Here is an 18,641-nt window from a genome sequence, read left to right on the forward strand (position 1 = left end):
GTGTCTTCGCGGCCCTGGCTATGGCCGCCACGGCCAGAGCGCACTGGCTGAGGTCAGGCGCTTCCCGGGAGTCGTCCCTCGAGCCCTTGGTGGGAAGACAGCTCAGAGCACAGCGAATAAATAAGTGTTCACAGTCAGGGTGACAGCAAACACATGTTGGGGGAGCGAGTGGAAGATTTTAAAGTGGTATCTAGACTTCCTTTAATACCAGCTTAATGTTCCTCAAAGCAGTAAGTGCTAAGGACTGTGTAAGGCGTGAGCAATAGGGCGTTTGTTTTGTTTTTGCAGAGGGACACGGTTCCCTGTCACTCACACACTGGACGCTCTCTAACAGCATCCAGGCACTGCCAGGGGAGATGGGTGGGCAGGAGTGGAGGCTCCCGGGGCTGCCTGGAGAGGCCGGGGTGAGTGTCCCCAAGAGGAAGTCCCCTGGGGGTGGGAGGGACCCTAGGCTGCTTGATGTGGTGCTAGGCCTGGGGGGCTGCTTGGCCAGCTCACTGCCAGCGTCACCACCCCATACCCCCCGCCAGGTGGTCTGGGATGGATTGGCAGTCTCCCTCTGCGCCTGGTGCCCACTCCTGACCTGAGCAGAAGGTGGAAAAGTCAACCCTAGTTTGTTGGGCCAGCAGAGGCTCCCTTCTCCTGCCTGGCTTAGCCGTCTCACAGGGCACTCGCCCCACCTGGGGTTGGGCACAGACTCTGTCCCTTCTCACTGTCTCTTAGGAGGTGGGGGTGCAGTGGGGGCGGACCAGGAGGGCTGGCCTACCACAGAGCCGTCCTGCCTTCCAGACAGAGCATGCAGCCAGAGGGATCCCCACCACTGAGGCTCCCCAGAGCGTGGAGGAGACGGGTGTGCAGGGCCGTGGGCAGGATCACTGTGGGCCGTCCTTGTCATGGAGCACTGGTGCCGGGAGTGGCCTGACAGCTTGGCGTTGGCTTTAGGGCAGCAAGGCTGCTGCACCCAGCAGGGAGCAGACGGTCTGGGCCTTTACGGGGGTGGGGGGGTGGAGGGGTGGGGGCTGCGAATTTCACTCAGGGACACATCCTGTCACACAGGACACATGCCCCCACCCCAGCACAGTCCAGCGGGCTCACGTACCGTCGTGGTGTGCCCTGCTTCAGGCTCCTCACGGGAAGGATGCAGAATTGGCAGGAGTGGGCCAGACCATGGGGACCAGGACCAGCTCACCCAGGCTGGGCAGGGGATGGGAAGTGGGGGGTGTAGTGTCCCTAAATAGGGCCGCAGTCATGAGGCCACTCCCCTCTTCTGTGGCCAGCATGCAGCAGGGGTTGAGCTTGGGAGTCCAGAGCTGCCAGGGGCTCCGTGCCTCCCCTGGGGGAACTTTGGTGCTGTAGTGAAGGGGTGGTGACCCCAAGGAACCAGGCAGGCCGATAAAATCCAACAGTGAAAGGGTCTTAGCTGTGACATCCCCCCACCCTAAAGTACTAGAAGGGCCTCAGCTCGTCTGCTGCAAGCGGGGGTCCCTGCTGTTCAGCCACCCTGTACCCCACACTCCAGGATGTGGGAGGCCCACCTGTTGGGGAGGGACTGGCTGGGACCCTCAGCACTTTCAGTGTGACGTCCCTGTTCCGTTTCCAGGCTCCCTCAGACCCCAGCAGGTTGGGGCTCTCTGAATTCCACAGTACGGCCTCTGCCTGGGGGCTGTGGGGGTCCCCACTGCGAGGACAGAGCCAGAGCACTCAGGTTTCTTCCTGGCCTTGGGCCTGTCCCCGGAAGGGTCCTCTGGATGTGTGCCCCCTCGGCTTCCCAGAGCCTGGGAGATGTGAGGAAGAGGCTGGAACTTGTCTGCATTTGACAGCAGAGCCTCCAGCACAGAGAGTGAATTGGACCTGCCCTCCTCAGGCTGAGAGATGCAGTGTGATTTTCAATAGTTTGCACGACAAGGGAGGAAGGAATATTGAATTTCCTTAGAGAACAAAACCGTTTATCCGAAAGTGCCTTTTACACAAATAGGACAGGGGCTCTTGGGCCTCGGCTCTGGTTCTGTAAATTAGCACCAGCGCTGCCCTGGCTGCTGATCTCCAGGGGCCCTCAGTCACCTCCCAGTCACCTCCTGGGGCCATGCTGCCATTACCCAGCATTACCAAGTAATGCTCCATGTCTCTCCCCTCTGCCTCTCTCCCCCTCCACGTCTCTGGGGTGCCATCCAACTCCAGCGTCTGCAAGGGAGGGAAAGAGAGTCTATTACTTGCTTTCCTTGGGCATATAACTTGGCCAAATACATGCGGAGCTGGTGGGAGGGGGGACCTGGGGAGCGCTCAGAGCTCGTCTAGGTGGGGCAAAGGTGTGGGAGGAATCCTCAGCGCCCTCGGAAGGCGCAGGACCAGAGGACACGGCCAGGGTAGGGGCGAGCGCTCCTGTCGCCTTCTGGCTGATGTAGCCTCTCTTGAAAAACACAGGGTGTGCTTGCCAAGAACACCGTGGGCCGTCCCAGCAGCCAGTGCTGCAGTGTGCAGATGGGGTGGGGGGGAGAGGAACAGGGAATGAGGGGGCTGGGTGCCTCCACGCAGCTTCCTGTGGCCTAGCCCAGGGCAGGGGTGGGGGCCTGGGGGCAGTGAGTGGGGCCATTCAGCTCCTACCAACACACCAGGCTGGTATCTGCTGGCGGGGTGGTCCTTGCTTCATCCCTTCCTGGGGTCAGTGCAGATCAGGGGTTAAGTGACAAACCCTCACCCAAGGTCATGGGCACTCATTCCGTCATCTTTGGCTGAGGAATGGGGATGACATATGGACAGGTTTTTATAGCAAGAGATAAAACATAGATACCATGTTGCAAACCAGAACTCGTCACGCTTCTTGTTGCCACCGGTTTCTCGTGGAGAGCGACAGATGCCTGCCCTCCATTTGTCCTTATTCCCAACCCGAGACTGTCAAGCATAGGTACCACTGGGCCTCACCAGTCCTGTCAGCAGGATGACCCCTCGTCCCTGATCGTCCAGGAACCCCTAGGTCCCAGACAACTGCGATGATTGGTCTTCTGGTTTCCAGCCGGTGTCCCTTCTTCAGTGGTGCTCTGAACCTCTGGGACCCTGGGCTTCACGGCTGAGGGCCTGAGCTGTTGTGCTCATTCTCCGACAGGGCAGGCAAGGCCAGAGGGCTCCAGGCTCTGTCATCCTGGAGGGCAGGACCTCTGCTGCTGTGTGCACCTCACCCTGAGCACAACAGGCCTCAGGCAGCTCACCACCTGGGGTTGCCATGACGGTGACCATACATATTGATTTGCTGACAGTCCTGGAGGGCAGAAGCGTCATATGGGTCTCATAGGGCTAAACCCAGGTGTGGGCAGGGCTTGTTCCTTCCTGAGGCTCTAGGGAGAATCACTTCCTGCCTTTCACAGCTTCTAGAGGCGCTGCATCCTGGGCTCGTGGCCCCTCCTCCATCGTCAGCATTTCTCTGACCACAGCTGGGAAAGGGCCTCTGATTAGAAGGATCACCCGACCATCTCCCTCAACACAATCCCATCTGCAAAGTCATGTCACGGTGTCAGGTCCCACAGCTAAGATGTGGACGTCTCCAGGGGCCATGATTCTGCTGCCTACATGGCTCCAAAATGCCACTGAAGATACGCTTTGCCTGCCTCCCATCCCACCCTTTCACCTGTCAGGAAATGCGCCCGCGCTGGCCTGTGGAAGTGGAAGGGTGTTCGGGCCCATCAGGCCTATCTGGCTCGTGTTCCACTCATGTGACCCCCTCATGTATGGTTTATTGTTTTGAGTCTTTGCTTTTTAAAAAATTCTACAAGTTGTTTGTGTTCACTGTAGCAATATGCAAAATTCAGATATCTGAAAAGAACAAATCTGCTTCAGGCCCCCACTCAGAAAGGATGTGTCTCTTTTCTCTACCTCATGCTAATCTAGAAGGTGCTCTGAGCACCTACAGAACCCGGATGGCAAGAGAGGGGGTGCCCCCATGGCTCGGGTGTGACCGGTTTCTGCCCACCTGGCAGCGTAACCTGGCTGTGCTTTGAACTTGCCCGAAGGCTGTGTTCTTTTGGGGAAGGCCAGAGGGGATTTCTGCCATCTCCAGCCATCTCCCACCTGGGCCGGGGGTCGGCCCTGACTGTTCTCTCCTCTCTCCCCACAGAGGATGGGCGGGGCAAGCTGCGGCCAGCAAAGACTAAGAGTGACCGGAAGAAGAAGAGCCATGGCCCCCTGCACTCTCACCACCCACTTCTGCCCCCACTGCCGCCACCCCCGCTCACTCAGTTCCCCACTGAGGAGGTGCCACCACCCCCATTAGAGCCCCCGGTGCTGACCCCCAGCCCTGTGGCCACCGAGGAGAGCCCCCTGCCGCCACCCCTCAACGTTGTGCCTCCCGTGGCGCCTGGCGAAGAGCTGGAGCTGAAGCTGCGTCCCATCATCCCCATGCTGTACGTGGTGCCACGCGCCAGCCCCGCCACGTGCGACAAGAGCCGAGTGTCCTGCCAGCAGGTGTCTGAGCACTTTGCCCAGAAGGGCCCCACTTGGAAGGAGCAGGCCGCCCCCATGGAGCTGACGGGGCCCGAGGAGGAGAGAGCAGCAGGCGAGGTGCAGGTAGGGCGCCAGCCACAGCATCCCATCTCACAAAGTGGCCCCGTGGCCCGTCACAGAGGCTGGCGGTGTGCACGTGGTCTAGAAACCACAGTGGCTCCTGCCACTTCTCCCTGGGGCCTCGTATTCCCGACAGAAAACTGAGGCACCGCTGACTGGGCTCTGCTCCCGTCTCAGAGCCGCACCCCACAGACATCTCTTGTCCTGTGCTTCAGGCGCCATCAGCGTTTTCCAAATTGAAGATGGAGATCAAGAAGAGCCGCCGTCACCCTCTGGGCAAGCCGCCCACCAGGTCCCCGCTGTCCGTGGTCAAGCAGGAGGCCTCCAGTGATGAGGGTGAGTGAGAAGGTCGTCCCCTGCCTGCTTGGGCCCCAGGCTGTGTGTGCCACCTGCTCTCACCTGCTCTCACCCAGCACCTCCCCCACGCCGCCCTCTGCCACTACCCTGCCTGGTACCCCCACTGCCACCAGCTCAGGTCAGGCCCTCAGCGTCTGTCCTGAGACTGCCCAGCCCTCAGACCCAGCCCCACACAGTCCCCCTACCCAGCCCGCGGGGCTCCCCATAGGACCACCCCAAGGCTCTGTCCCCTCCAACCTCATCTGCTCTGTTTCCCACTGTGGGGAACTCATTTGTGCTGGGCCCAGGGCCTAAGATTGAAATGTCCAACGTGGCCTGTGAGGGACAGACAGGCTGCAACCCACCTGGGCTCCAACCCTAGCTTACTGCCTGGAGCCATTTACTTTCCTGTGACTTGGCTTCTCCATCTGTAAAATGCGGGCTGCTGGCCCTCGCAGGGGTCCTGTGAGGAAGGTGCACAGAGCTGAGGGGAGGTCATTACTGTGGTGACTGTTGCTGACTGACCTGGGACATGCCTGCTCTCTGCCCCCACCTCTGAGCAGACATGGCTCCTGTCACCAGGCCTGGGATGGCTACCCCTGCCCCCTGTCCCCATGCAGCTCTGGTGGCCTCTGTGTATTTGTATACCGACCCGTCTCCCCAGCTGAGCAAGGGTCCTGCTTCATCCTCCCACAGCCACTGGATCTGCTCGGATGGCAGGCCCAGACAGAGCTGGGCTTCCAGAACACTCGCAGAGCAGGCAAATAGGCCATTGAGCGAGAAGATGTGCCCAGTCCAGGTGTGCCACCTAGGGTCAGCCCCTCCTGTGCTCTGTGTGAGCAAGGGGCAAAAGCGTGGCTGCAACCCCCAAGTTGAGGTTTGCAAAATAGACTCAATCACAGAGCTCCACGGGGCCTGAGAACAAGCTCATTTCCAGCAGATGTCTTAGCTCTGTGCTCCCTGTGCCCATGGAAACAGCACTGTGCTGCTGGGAGGTGCAGAGGGCAGCCCCGATTTGCTTGTGTGACTAGAGGAAATCTTTACATCATTCCCCACCCCCATTATTAGTGGCTAAAGGTGGGTGACAAGGCTGGGGAGTGGCCAGTTGCAGCAGAAGTGACTCTTCCTGCTGCTGAGCTGGCCATGGGCCTTAGAGAGAGGTTAGAACAGTAGGTTGTAGGAACTGGAGCCGGAGGGGTGGAGACGAGAAGCTTCTATTTAACACGCAGCTAAGAGCCCCTGTATCATGGGCAGAAACCCTGTGAAGCTAATTTTTCATCTTCTGCTTCAGCCTTCCGTTTAAGATGCACTTGGAATTTGAAAATTGTCTGGATGGCTTCTTTCATTCTCAATGTAACTTGAGGGCTAGGGCCAGGAGGATTCTAGAAGCTCTGGATCACAAGGCTGAGCTCCAGGAGTGGAAGTAGTCTCAAGGGAGATCAGACGTGCCCGGGGCCCCTCTACAGGGGGCCTTGGCCTTACAGTCAGGAAGGCTGTTGTATCAGCTGTGCTGGCCTAGTTACTGTGAAGGTCGGGGCCTCAGGAGTGAGCACCCCACTTCTCGGGGCAGGCTCCTGGGGAGCACTGAACCTCCCTCACTCAGGAAATGCAGCAATGGGACATGGTGCGTGGGGCTGGTAACTGAGGCCAGCAGGGGCTAGGTGGTGACAGGCCGGAGTGGGAGAGACACCCTTAGTAGCCTCCGCTGCATTTCAGTAGGATTTTGGGGTCTCACCGCCCCCCCTCTGACTCTCAGCTGTGCTCCTCTCTTGGCTCCTTTGAGCGCTGGGAGTCGGCACTTGACTAGCCAAGGTCTGACGCAGCCTGTCTCCTGCCCCAGAAGGAACCAGGGGCCCCCTCTGCAGAGAGGCTCAGGCACCATGGGAGTGGGGACCTGTCACCATGAGTGCTTGTGGCAGTAAGGCCCATCAGGGAGAGGCAGTGGCTCCTCGAGCACAGTTTAACCATGCTGACGTTTCTCCCACACACACTGCTCTAGACGCCTTCCCTTTCTCTGGGGAAGAGGACGTGAGTGACCCTGAGGCCTTGAGGTCCCTGCTGTCCCTGCAGTGGAAGAACAAGGCGGCCAGCTTCCAGGCCGAGAGGAAGTTCAACGCGGCGGCTGCCCTGACTGAGCCCTACTGCGCCGTCTGCACCCTCTTCTACCCATACAGCCAGGTGACCACACGGCCTCGCGGGCCCCCGGGGCCGGGGCAGAGCCGGGCTGCTCCCATAGGCACCAGCATTTGCTCTACCTGAAGGGAACCTGGGCACTGGTGATGGGACAAAAAACCCATGTGCTAAAGGAGCCACAGTGGGATCCGCTGAGCCTGGAGGCTGGGGTGGGACAGGCGGGGCGGGACAGCACAGTGTGGCAGGCAGAAGGGTGCGCTGGAGCCTCCCCTGTGAGGGCCGCAGGGAGAGGGCCCAGTTCCTGAGTTCTGTCTGAAGGTGACTTGTCAATGAGCACACAAATGGGACATCTGACAGAGGGGTGGGGAGACAATGTGAGGTGCCACTGTCCTCAGAAAGCTCCTCATCACGTTCTGGGGGGGATGCAGGCTGGGGGCCCAGAAGGGGCGGGCTGTGACCGGCCAAGTCCCAGAGGCAGGCTGGGGCCAGAGCAAAGACCATATGCCCTGGCTGGGACACCAACACCTCTGAGCCCGGCACCCAGTGTCCTGTATTTTCCAGACCATTGGAACCCAGGCCTCTCCCCATGTTCTGCCCTGTGCCATCAGCTGCCAGGTCCTGCCTGCTTTCCCTCTTACCTCTTGTTTCCTCCCCTTGTCACTCTCCCCTTGTCACCCTCCCCACGCCCTGACCACTGCCTGCCTTCTTGCCTTCTCCTCTGGTGCAGGCCTCCCATTCCTGGTAGCATCTCACTGTGGCCTGAACAGGCGTTTGGGAGGCCACTCTGGCCATGCGCTACCTGGCTGGAGACTCTGCCAGGCTCACCACAGCCCCCTGCCTGGCCACGTGCCCCACCCCACCTCCACGGCCTTCCTCAGCCGTGACATCTACCACCCCCCTCCCCCAGCAGCGCTGTGCTCTGCGATGACCCCCAGGGTCTCCCCAGCCCTCTGCCATGCCAGACAGATTTCTGTTCATTCTTTGAGCCCACTCATTTGCCACCTTTTCCAGGAAGCCTTCCCAGTCCTACTGTCCTCAGTCTGGCTCTGGGACAGGCCCCCTCTGCTCTTGCTTGTTGGCCTCTGTGTTAATCGGTACCTGGACTGGGAGTTTCCTGGAGAACAGGGCCAGGTCTCACTTGCTTTTTCGGGTCCCCTATTTTAGCCCAGTGCCAGGTGCTTTCCACACATTAGCTGAGCTGCCCTGAGGTCTGTGTCCTGTGACCCCCATGGACAGGATCTGACTGTTTGGGAAAGGAGGGTGGGGGCTGGGAGGGTGGGGCGGGTGCACTGGGGACTCCCTGTGGGGCAGCTGCAGGTGTCCTGGTAGGAGGTGGCAGTGCAGCAGCTGGAGAGGTGGGAGGCAGGCCGGGGCTGTTTGGATATAGAAGCTGCGTGAGGGGTGGGCGGAGGGCAGCGGCAAGGATGGCCCCACGTGGCCTGGTTTACTGATGTCAGGTGGCCCGGAGCTGGGCTTTCCACTGAAGGTGCGCCCCTCCTGCAGTCCCTACAGACCGAGAAGGAGGCCCCCCAGGTCTCCCTGGGGGAGGGCTCCTCTGTGCTACCTTCCAAAAGCGGCCAGAAGACACGGCCGCTTATCCCCGAGATGTGCTTCACCTCCAGTGCTGAGAACATGGAGCCACTCCCTGCCAATTCCTACATCGGCGATGACGGGACCAGCCTGCTGATCGCCTGTGCCAAGTGCTGCCTGCAGGTCCACGCCAGTGAGTGGGGCCGGGCAACGGGCAGGTGGCCGAGGGGGCTGCGGGCTCCGCCGGGTGCAGCTTTGCACTCCATGTCTGTGCAGCAGGGAGCCCCTTTTCCCTGGGCTGCTGTCTCGGGCTGTCCCCCTGGACCTGGCATCGTGGGACCTTCAGGGGAAGATGTCCTACCTGCTTCCTGGCCAAGGTGGGCCTGCGTGGTCAGCCTCCTTCAGGACTCTTCTGCTGAGCCCTGCTTTGCCTCCGGGGCCCGGGAGGAAGCAGGAAGTTAGTGGATACCCTCAGGTGCCATGATGATTGTAAACTCTGCGCTTTGCAGCCAGAGTGATGGTAAAGCTGAGATTCTAGAGTGGTTTGGGGGTCTGATTTATCTCTGCTGTCAGTGGCCACCCACCCCCAGACCCTAAAGCCCAGACGGTAGCCCAAGACAAGAGAATGGGTGTCTTCCCCTTTCTCAGGTGTGAGGGGCAGTGAATGGGAGACCAAGCTCCAGGAAGGAAGGAAGGCTCTGGAGCCATTTAATTTCATGTGCCGCTCCACCTCCTCCCCGCTCCCCACGGAGGAAGGCAGCCGAAGGATTCTGTCCCTCTGTCCCCACAGAGGCTGCTCTGGGCTCATTTTGTCTCCTGTCTGGGAGCTTGTTGGCTCGGCCACGCTGGGCCTGGTATGAGACATGCTCTGGGCAGGCTCTTGGGGGACCACTCTGGACAGGCCTGTGGTCAGGGCATGGGGGGAGAGGCGCCTTGCTCGCTGACCTTGAGACGCAGAAGGCTCACACAGGCATCTTCCTTGAGACCTGGCTCTGGAGGGAGGCGGAGCCTCCACTTCCTCCAGGAGCCAGACCCCCACCCCCCGCCCTGACCCTGGCTGAGTGCCCCAGGGGACAGAGCAGGGGGGCCAGTACAGGCTCTTGGGTACCTTGTTAGCCCTCGTGGCCTCCGTGGAGACAGAGTGCCACCTTTCTGCTGCCCTGCTGGGCAGTGGACGCAGGGTGAGTCATTGCCCCTCGCTCTGGGGCATGACCCTCTGTCCACACCCTCCTCAGTGCCTTCTCCCCCTTTTTGAACCATGACCACACTCCAGAGCAAACTGCCTTGATGACCCAGAGCCTCTGACTTGGGCTTTCAGAAGTAGCAGTTCTGCTGGAACACTTGGCCTGCCCGACCAGCCCTGCCACTCCGAACTCCATTGTCCACGAGGCCCACTTTACATGGCACACGACTTCTTGGTCACTTTCCCAGCAGAGCCTGGGTGGGGGGGGGGCAGCGAGGGATCCTTCCCAGACTGGGCAGGCCCATCAGGGGCTCCTGCAAGCGGGCCCTGCTCCCCTTCCCAGCATCTGTTTCCAGATCTTCCCCCCGCTCCATGTGCAGTGGCCTGGATTGAGGTAGAGAGGGCAGTGAGAGTCATTACCCTCAGTGCTGAGGCTGGATTCCAGAAGGCTCTGTTAAGCTCTGATGCAGCCACGGTGACAGATGCGTCCCTCTGCTGCCTTTCAGGTTGCTACGGCATCCGACCGGAGCTGGTCAACGAAGGCTGGACGTGTTCCCGGTGCGCGGCCCACGCCTGGACTGCGGTAAGTCGCCTCTGCAGCTCGGGTGGTGCCCTGAGAGCTGTCCAGCCCCGGGGGGCCATGCCTAAGCCCCAGGCTTGTGATCCCGAAGGGTGACCCTGGCTGGTGGCCTCACCTCCCTGGGTCTTGGTTCCCTCACCTGAGCAGTGAGGGTGTGGAGCCCGACGCACTAGCAGCCCATCCCTTCGGTGGCCGCTGGTTTGAAATGTAAGGACTGCAGGCAGGGGATCGCCCAGGCCCCAGGGTAGGTGGGGGCAGCCCTGTCCCTGCGCCCCTCACCCTGCGCTTGTCTGCTTCCTGTAGGAGTGCTGCCTATGCAACCTCCGGGGAGGCGCCCTGCAGATGACGACCGACAGGAGGTGGGTGGAAGGCGCTGCTCCTCTTGGGGTGTGTCCTGCGGGTTGTTAGCCCCACCCCAGGGCCTTGACTTGGCAGGGTGGGAACAAGGAGGAGCAAACAAGTGCCCAGACTGTCCTTTAAGGTCCTGTAAACCCTGAACGGCCAGCAGCAGCATCATGGACAGGGGCAGTGTCCACAGAATGAGGTGACCGTGGGGTTAGGGCTCACCCGTGACCCCTGACCCTTCCCCCCAGGTGGATCCACGTGATCTGCGCCATCGCGGTTCCGGAAGTGCGGTTCCTGAACGTGATGGAGCGCCACCCTGTGGACATTAGCGGCATCCCCGAGCAGCGGTGGAAGCTGGTAGGTCCCCTGCAGTCTTGCCCAGCGGGGGCGGGGGCAGGGCAGGAATCCAGACACTACCCATTTCAGTTTGGCCACATCTGTTCTTGAATAGGTCACAAAGGTGGGAGTACAAAAGTGAGAAGGTACAGAGGTGCCCAGAGAAAAGCACGGGCGTTGCGGCGCGGGGGGCTCCCAGCTCGCTGAGCTCTGTGCAGAGATGCCCGCTCACACTGCACGTAAACTGCAGAGCGTTTCTGCCTTTTGCACAAGCAGAAGCCACATGCATGCTGCCCTGTACTTTCCTTGTTACCTAGCGGGCTCCTTTTTTTTTTTTTTTTTTTTTTTAATTTTCTACTGGGGAGTAATTGGGAACAGTGTGTTTCTCCAGGGCCCATCAGCTCCAAGTCGTCCTTCAGTCTAATTGTAGAGGGCGCAACTCAGCTCCAAGTTCAGTTGCCGTTTTCAATCTAGTTGGGGTGGGGGAGCGCAGCCCACCATCCCATGTGGGAATTGAACCGGCAGCCCTGTTGTTGAGAGCTCGTGCTCTAACCAACTGAGCCATCCGGCCGCCCCATGGGCTCCTCTTTTAAAAAATAAAAAATTCTGGTAAGAACACTCAACATGAGATCTTCCATCTGAACAACTTGTTAAGTGCACAGTGTAGTCTTGTTAACTGCAGGCAGCACATTATACGGCAGAGCTCTAGAATATATCCAGCGCGCGTAACTGAAACTGGGTACCTGTTCCTAGCAACGCCCCCTCCTCCAGCCCCCACCCTGCTCGTCTCCTCTGAGTCTGATAGATGTGTGGACCTCCTATCAGTGGACTCCTGCCGCTTGTCCTTCTGCGTCTGTTTTCTCTCGAGCATAATGCCCTCAAGGTCCACCCACGTGGTCACAAATGACAGGGTTTCCTTCTTTCTCATGGCTGAAGACTCTGTTGTGTGCATGGGCCCCTCCTCTTTACCTGTTCATCCCTCAGTGCTTCTTTCCATGTTTTGTCCATTAAGTGCCACAGCGAAGGGGGGTGTAGATACCCTTCAATATCCTGTTTTCCTTTCCTTTGCATATATACCCAGAAGCAGAATGACTGGGGCGCGTGGCAGTTCTCATCTTAATTTTTTGAGGAACGTCCGTACTGTTCTCCATAGTGGCTACACCAGTTGACTTCCCACAGCAGTGCGGGAGGGTTCCCTTTTCTCCACGTCTTCGCCAGCCCTTGGTACCTCTCATCTTCCTGATGACTGCCTGCGATGAGATCTCATGGTTTCCATGAGCACCTCTCCATGTACCTGTAGGCCACCTGTGTGTCTTCTAGAGAGAAATGTCTCTCCAGGCCCTTCGCCCATTTTGGAATAGGGTTGTGTGCTTTCTGTGGAGCTGTTGGCCCCTCTTGGTGCAGGTAGATCTCCCCCCTCTATGGAGTGTGTGGTCGTCCTCGGCTGGAGTGCTCTCACTAATAACAATCACCCCTGGGGAGCCTCTAGGGCACCAGGCATCCTGGGCCGAGTGTGACCATGAACAAGAGCTGGCTTCCATCCCAGCTCGGCCACCACCAACCCTGGGCCTCCGCGCCTCTGTGTCTTCGCCTTGCCGTCTGTAGGGCCCCTGCATGGTACATGCTGACTGGGCCTCATGGGAAGGCACCAATCGTGCTGTCTGAGCGCCAGCCCCTGCTCTCAGGTTCATCACTGCTGGGAGTGTGTGGCAGCCTTGCTGGGGACATGTCCCCACTCAGGGATGTGGCGGTGGCAGCTCTGACAGGGAGGCGTCGCGTGGCACTTGGGGGCTGGGCCCTTGGCTGGGGCGCCTGACAGCAAGCGTCCTGGCTGCTTTTCCTGCCCCTTTTATGTCCCAGCTGCCTGGGGCCGTCGGGGGTATTGGCACTCCTCCAGGCCCACGGAGGGCAGGAGGCAGAGAAATTGGACTGCGGGCAGTGGGCCTGGTGGGGAGTCTTGTGGGAAGGAACAGAGACACTCAACCTTGAGCCTACGGGTGTGGTGCCACCTGGCAGGGCTGAGTGGGCACTGGCGGGAGCCTGTGGGGTCAGGAGCCTCACTCACGGAGCACCGGTGGCCATCACCAGGCCCAGACAGGCCAGCAGGAAGGGGCTGCCAGCCTGCAGGTGGTTATAGGCGCGAGAGGCTTCATCATTCAGGGGGAGTGATGGTGCAGCCCGCAGCCCGTGATCCATCCTCCCCCAGACGCTTTATGGATCAGCTGACATTTCCAGCTTGCAGCCTCTTCATTACCAGCACTTGTAACGATGAATTAAAAATCCTTTTACACGAGGCTTGCTTGTACTGCCTAATGGACCCACGCAAGGAAGCCAGCAGTTAACTCCTGCTTACCCAGCTGCCCACCCAGCTTCCTGAGGTCACACACAGGCCACAGGCTCGTGGACAGTCACTGCTGGTCATTGTCCATCCATCTATCCACCGGACTTTCCGGCTGCTGGGTCTGGGTTCTCGGGGAGCCGTGGTGAGCAGGGGCTGGCCCCATCTGTCTGGTGGCCTGAGCCATGCGCTCACCCCCACCGGGCTGGGATGGGAAAAACCCAGACACTAGACATGCCCTGTGCTGGGCTCCTGACAAATGACACGGTGGGGACCTGGCCCACATTCTTCATGATGCAGAAACTCAGAATATAGAGCTGCCACCCATGGTGGGAAATGAATCGCGCTGAGCGTCACTCTTGGCTGGTGGATTTCTTCTGGGCCTCTGCAGCGGGGCAGGTGACATTTGTGAGAGAATGTGCACCCTCTGGTTTGGAGGAAGGACCACTCCTTCCAGGGCTTTGGGCGGCTGTGCTTACCTCTACTCTGCGAAAGGCCCGGGATTTGAGGGTTAACGCCTGCGGAGCGTGTTGTATGTCAGTGCCTGGCCTGCAGACCAGCGGGAGAATTAGGTATTGACAGTTTAATAATGAGATCTCATTGCCATCGACCCGTCCGGCGGCGCCCTTGGCCACTGTGCTTATCTGGCTTTTGAACATGGTTTACAGAGCGATAAAAGCCGCTTATTAAATGCCCGGAGTGACGGGCTTCAGCGGGCCTGGCAACTGCTGGGCAGGGGTGTGGGAGTGGCCCTGGATGCTGACACCACAGGAGCAGGTCACCCAGGGCAGGGGGGGCATTTCCGCCACACGGACCCCCTGACTGGCGTGAAAGAGTTCACTCAGAGGCTCCTCTTTGTGAAGGAGGTTAGCCTGCAATGCCTTGTATTCAGAATGTAGATAAAATTCACTGTTTCAAAGTGAGCAGTTCAGTGGCGTTTTTATATTCACAGAGTAAGACAACTGTCACTTCTAATTTTGGGACTTTTCTACCACCCCAGATGACACCCTCTCCCCATCAACAGTCATTCCCCACCCCCTCCCCAGCCCCTGACAACCACTAACCCACTTCCTGTCTGTGGACGTGCCTGTTCTGGACATTTCCCGTAAGTGGAATCACACACTGTGGCCTCGTGTGTCTGGCTTCTCTCATGAGCACCGTGTGTTCAAGGTCCGTCCACGTTGTAGTGACTGTTGGTGTGTCATGCTTTTTTGGGGCTAAATTGTATTTCACTTTGTGGCTCTTTGGTGCCTGTTCCAGACAGCTCTTCAGAGGACTAGAGTATAGAAGAAGCCTGGAAGTGCTCCTGGGGGTTGGCGGGGAGCCACAGGCTGGGTGGTTTTGGGGACTCTCTGCCATGGTTAAGATTTCCGGCCAAGTCGATTCCCCAGGCTTTTCCCAGGGTGCCTCCAGCCAAGGCCAGTCTCTGCCTTTCAGCCCTGGGTCTCGGGGTTCACTCCCAGAAGACGGTCCTAAGGGCGCAGTGGGAGGGCTCCCAGCCCCCTGGTCTGAGGCGCTGGCCAGAGCCCCATTTCCTCTCATGACTCCCCAGAAATGCGTGTACTGCCGGAAACGGATGAAGAAGGTTTCTGGCGCCTGCATCCAGTGCTCCTGTGAGCATTGCTCCACCTCCTTCCACGTGACCTGTGCCCATGCCGCCGGGGTGCTCATGGAGCCGGACGACTGGCCCTACGTCGTCTCCATCACCTGCTTCAAGCACAAGTCGGGGGGCCACACCGTGAGTGCCCGGCCCTCCCTCCTGCTCCGTCGCATTGCCCACCTGCCCTTGCTTGACGCGGCCCCCTCCGCCCCCAGGTCCAGTTCCTGAGGGCCGTGTCCTTAGGCCAGGTGGTCATCACCAAGAACCGCAACGGGCTTTATTACCGGTGCCGTGTCATTGGCACCACCACGCAGACCTTCTACGAAGTAAACTTTGATGACGGGTCCTACAGTGACAACTTGTACCCGGAGAGCATTACTGTGAGCTGCGGGCGGGCGCGGGGCGGGCGCTGCCGTTAGGAAGCTGGGAGGCGGGTCACCTGTGAGCCCACTGGACAGGTCCAGTTCCTGGGCCCCCGAGGGGAAGTAGAAGCAATGCAGAAAGCATGGTCAGTCCACAGCCTACAGCAGGGGCAACCCCCGCCACACCTGGTCCTCTGTGTTTGCTCCGCTTGCCTTCAGAGTTCAGGCAGAGAGCACCACTGGCCTCCTTGCTGCAAACGTCTCTCACGTGGGAGCTTCGTTACCGTTAAAGCACAGGCAGCATGGCATGGGGAGGGTCCGAGCCCGACAGGCCACGGGCGCCCGTGCCCAGGGCCCTGCCGCCTCACCGCCTGCCACGTTCTTCCCTCCACAGAGCAGAGACTGTGCCCGGCTGGGACCCCCACCCGAGGGGGAGTTTGTTGAACTCCGGTGGACTGACGGCAACATCTACAAGGCCAAGTTCATTTCCTCTATGACCAGTCACATCTATCAGGTGAGCGGGGTCCTGCCTTCCCGATACAGGACACAGGCAAGGGTCGCAGGTGGGGTTCGGTCCTGCATGCATTCCTGTGGGGGGGCTGGTCGACCTTTGCGTGCCTAACTTAGGAGGTCAGGGGGCTTGTTATAGTTTTAAGTTGGAAGGGGCCTCCGATTGTCTGGTACTTTCCCCAGCAGTGGCCACCGTGGGTGATGGGACCTTGGTAAAGATGGGGTGGGCCCGTGGTGCTGAGGCACCGCCCCTGATAACTGTGCCCCTTTGCAGGTGGAATTTGAGGACGGGTCCCAGCTGACAGTCAAGCGCGGTGACATCTTCACCCTGGACGAGGAGCTGCCCAAGAGGGTCCGGTCACGGCTGGTAAGTGGCCAAGCCAGGCTGAGGCGCTGCCCAGAAGCCCTTGGTGGCCTTGCCCTCCCTGCCATGGCCCTTGCTCCCACTGGGAGGCAGCTGAGGGCAGCTCCCAGCAGCCAGCCCACTCTGTGGCCTGTAGGGGCAGGTTGGAGGGCTGGCTGTCCCCGTGACAACCAGGAGGAGAGAAACCTGCAGCAGCAGGTCCGCCAGGCACTCGTGACGCATCCGCACCCGGGTGCCCGCTGCCTGTGCACAAAAGCAGAGCGCTGGGGTTGGCGGTGCAAAGGAAACACTTTCCCGAAGCTCGTCCCTTCTCAAAGGGAACAATGAGTCCTGGAGGCGGGAAGTGACTGCCTTTTCTCCCGGCTAGCCGCAGTTTTCTTTCTTTCCATGTTTAATCCAAAGACAAGGTTTTGAGGAGCAGGCAGCTGTGGCTGTGGGTGAATAAGCTCAAAGTAAGAGCAGTGGGGGTCGCACAGCTGACCTCAGATGCCGGGTTTCCTCGGGGAAGGACAGGAATTGCCAGACAGACAAGTAGCCGCATTTCCCTCCCTCTGCATGGCATAGCCATTCCCCATAGCTGCCATCTGGTGGGACAGACCAGGCTAGCCACCCGCCCTTCTAGGGGACCAGTGACTGGGGTATAGAGATTGTGCCCACCTGGGAAACTTGCACACAGGATTGGAGGCAGCAGTGCTGAGAGGCCACCCCCACTGATTGGCTGTCCCTCTTGGAAGGTCATTGGCTGAGGGACAGTGGCCCAGGGTCCTTGACCCACAGCAGGGTGGGCCATTTGCTCCAGCTAGGTGCCCAAGTGGAGCCTCTGTTTTAGTCCATTCGGGCTGCTAGACTGGGCGGTGTAAACAACAAAGGTTATTTCTCACAGTCCTGGAGGCTGGAAGTCCAAGGTCAAGGCATTGGCACGGTGTCCTCACGTGGCAGGGAGTGGAGGAGAGCAAGTGCACACTCTCTGGGGGTCTCTTACCAGGGCACTGATCCCATTCAGAGGGGCCCCACCCTCAGGGCATAATCCCCTCCCAAAGACCCACCTCCTAACACCATCACATTCTTGGGGTAGAGCTTCAGCATAGGAATTTGGGGGACACAAACCTTCGGTCCATAGCACCCCTTTCTGCACTAACCCCTGTGCTATCTGGTCTCCCACAGTCGGTCAGCACGGGGGCGCCTCAGGAAAGTATCTTCTCGGGAGAGGAGGTGAAGGCTGCCAAGCGCCCACGGGTGAGCACCCCGCACGCCCCTGAGGACGCGGGGCGGAATGCGGACTACCTGGCCTTCATGGAGAGCCTCCTGCAGGCTCAGGGCCGGCCTGGAGCCCCCTTCTAGGACAGCCAGCCGCCTGGCCACCCCTCAGCCCAGCAAGGCAGGTGGCGGCGGGCCCTGGCGTTGGCTTGCTGTGAATTCCTGTCCTCGCCTCCCCAGCCCCCAGAGGCTACCTCCGTGCTCTGCGGGGACAGCAGCGAGCAGGACGCCGGCATGCAGCCCCCAGACTCAGGGAGCCGGGCCACACGGGCTCTGTGGGGCCGGCTGGGGCTCGCGCCACCCCCACTACTCAGATTCGTAAACCACGTAAGCTCTTCTTCTCGAAAAGGTGCTACTGCGTTGCCTGCCTCCTGAGCAGCCTTTGAGATTGTGACTTCTGTACATATATCACCTTTGTGAGGTTCTTTCTATAAATACCTATTGTTTAAAAAAAAAAACTCAAGAAAAAAAGGAAAACAAAGAAAAGGAAAAAAATCCCCAAAGTTGTTTTCTAGATTTGTGGCTTTAAAAACAAAACGTTCTTTTTCTCAGAACCGAAACACACTGAGGGAGACAAAAGCATCTCGTTTTTCGTTTGTTGTTGTTTTAGAATCTTACTTGTCTGTGAGCAGGCAGGGATGTGTGATGAGGCCTGGAGGTGCCGGGGCTCAGGCAGGACACCCAGCCAGTGACACCCTGTCACTCCAAGCCCTCACTCCGCCCTCTGCCCAACTTCATGAAGGTCTGGGCGGCTGGCGCCTCTTGCCTGGTCCCCGCCAACACCGTTCATCTTTGCGCCGGACAGGAGGGGGCCAGCAGTACTCTTTGGTGGCCGAGCACTGGCCATGGGGGTCGAGGACCCTCCCTCCTGTCTGCGAGTCTGTGCGAAATAAACGCTCTCTCTTCTGGTTTGTTCCATCTTTTGCTTCTTCCCCCGTGAGAACCATTCCACAGCTGAGGCCTCAGGTGACAGACTGTCCCCTGTGCCACTCAGGCCTTCCTTGGCCTGCTCAAGGGGAGGGAGCCCCACAAGCGGTGACATCCTGCGGCCACAAGAGCAGATGGCGGCGCCCGGTGACCCAGGGAGGGAGGACCGGAGCTGAGGCAGGCCTCCCAGGTGGCCCAAGTCCAGCTGTTTCCCTAGTTAGGCATATGTCCCCAGGCTCCCAGGCATCCCTGCTTTGGCTGCAGCCCTGTGTCACATGGGGGTTCTTCC

The 18,641-nt window shown here is 59.4% G+C and overlaps 1 protein-coding gene across 2 annotated transcripts in view; it reads left to right on the plus strand.

The window, feature by feature from the left end:
* Positions 1–18,333, plus strand: part of KDM4B (lysine demethylase 4B) — a 137,046-nt gene extending 118,713 nt beyond the window's left edge. Inside the window, exons 13-24 of one of the 2 annotated variants that reach the window (XM_074337631.1) lie at positions 4,106–4,554; positions 4,767–4,887; positions 6,887–7,065; positions 8,524–8,743; positions 10,240–10,316; positions 10,617–10,672; positions 10,907–11,015; positions 14,885–15,070; positions 15,148–15,312; positions 15,689–15,808; positions 16,079–16,171; positions 17,333–18,333. In XM_074337631.1, the coding sequence (XP_074193732.1) occupies positions 4,106–4,554; positions 4,767–4,887; positions 6,887–7,065; positions 8,524–8,743; positions 10,240–10,316; positions 10,617–10,672; positions 10,907–11,015; positions 14,885–15,070; positions 15,148–15,312; positions 15,689–15,808; positions 16,079–16,171; positions 17,333–17,509 (1,952 nt within the window). In that variant the 3' untranslated portion in view covers positions 17,510–18,333. The remainder of the gene's footprint in view (positions 1–4,105; positions 4,555–4,766; positions 4,888–6,886; positions 7,066–8,523; positions 8,744–10,239; positions 10,317–10,616; positions 10,673–10,906; positions 11,016–14,884; positions 15,071–15,147; positions 15,313–15,688; positions 15,809–16,078; positions 16,172–17,332) is intronic. The other variant, XM_074337632.1, reaches the window with a different exon arrangement.
* Positions 18,334–18,641: the final 308 nt, after the last annotated feature.

Source organism: Rhinolophus sinicus, linkage group LG07 (assembly GCF_036562045.2).
Source record: "Rhinolophus sinicus isolate RSC01 linkage group LG07, ASM3656204v1, whole genome shotgun sequence".
Lineage (NCBI taxonomy): Eukaryota > Metazoa > Chordata > Mammalia > Chiroptera > Rhinolophidae > Rhinolophus > Rhinolophus sinicus.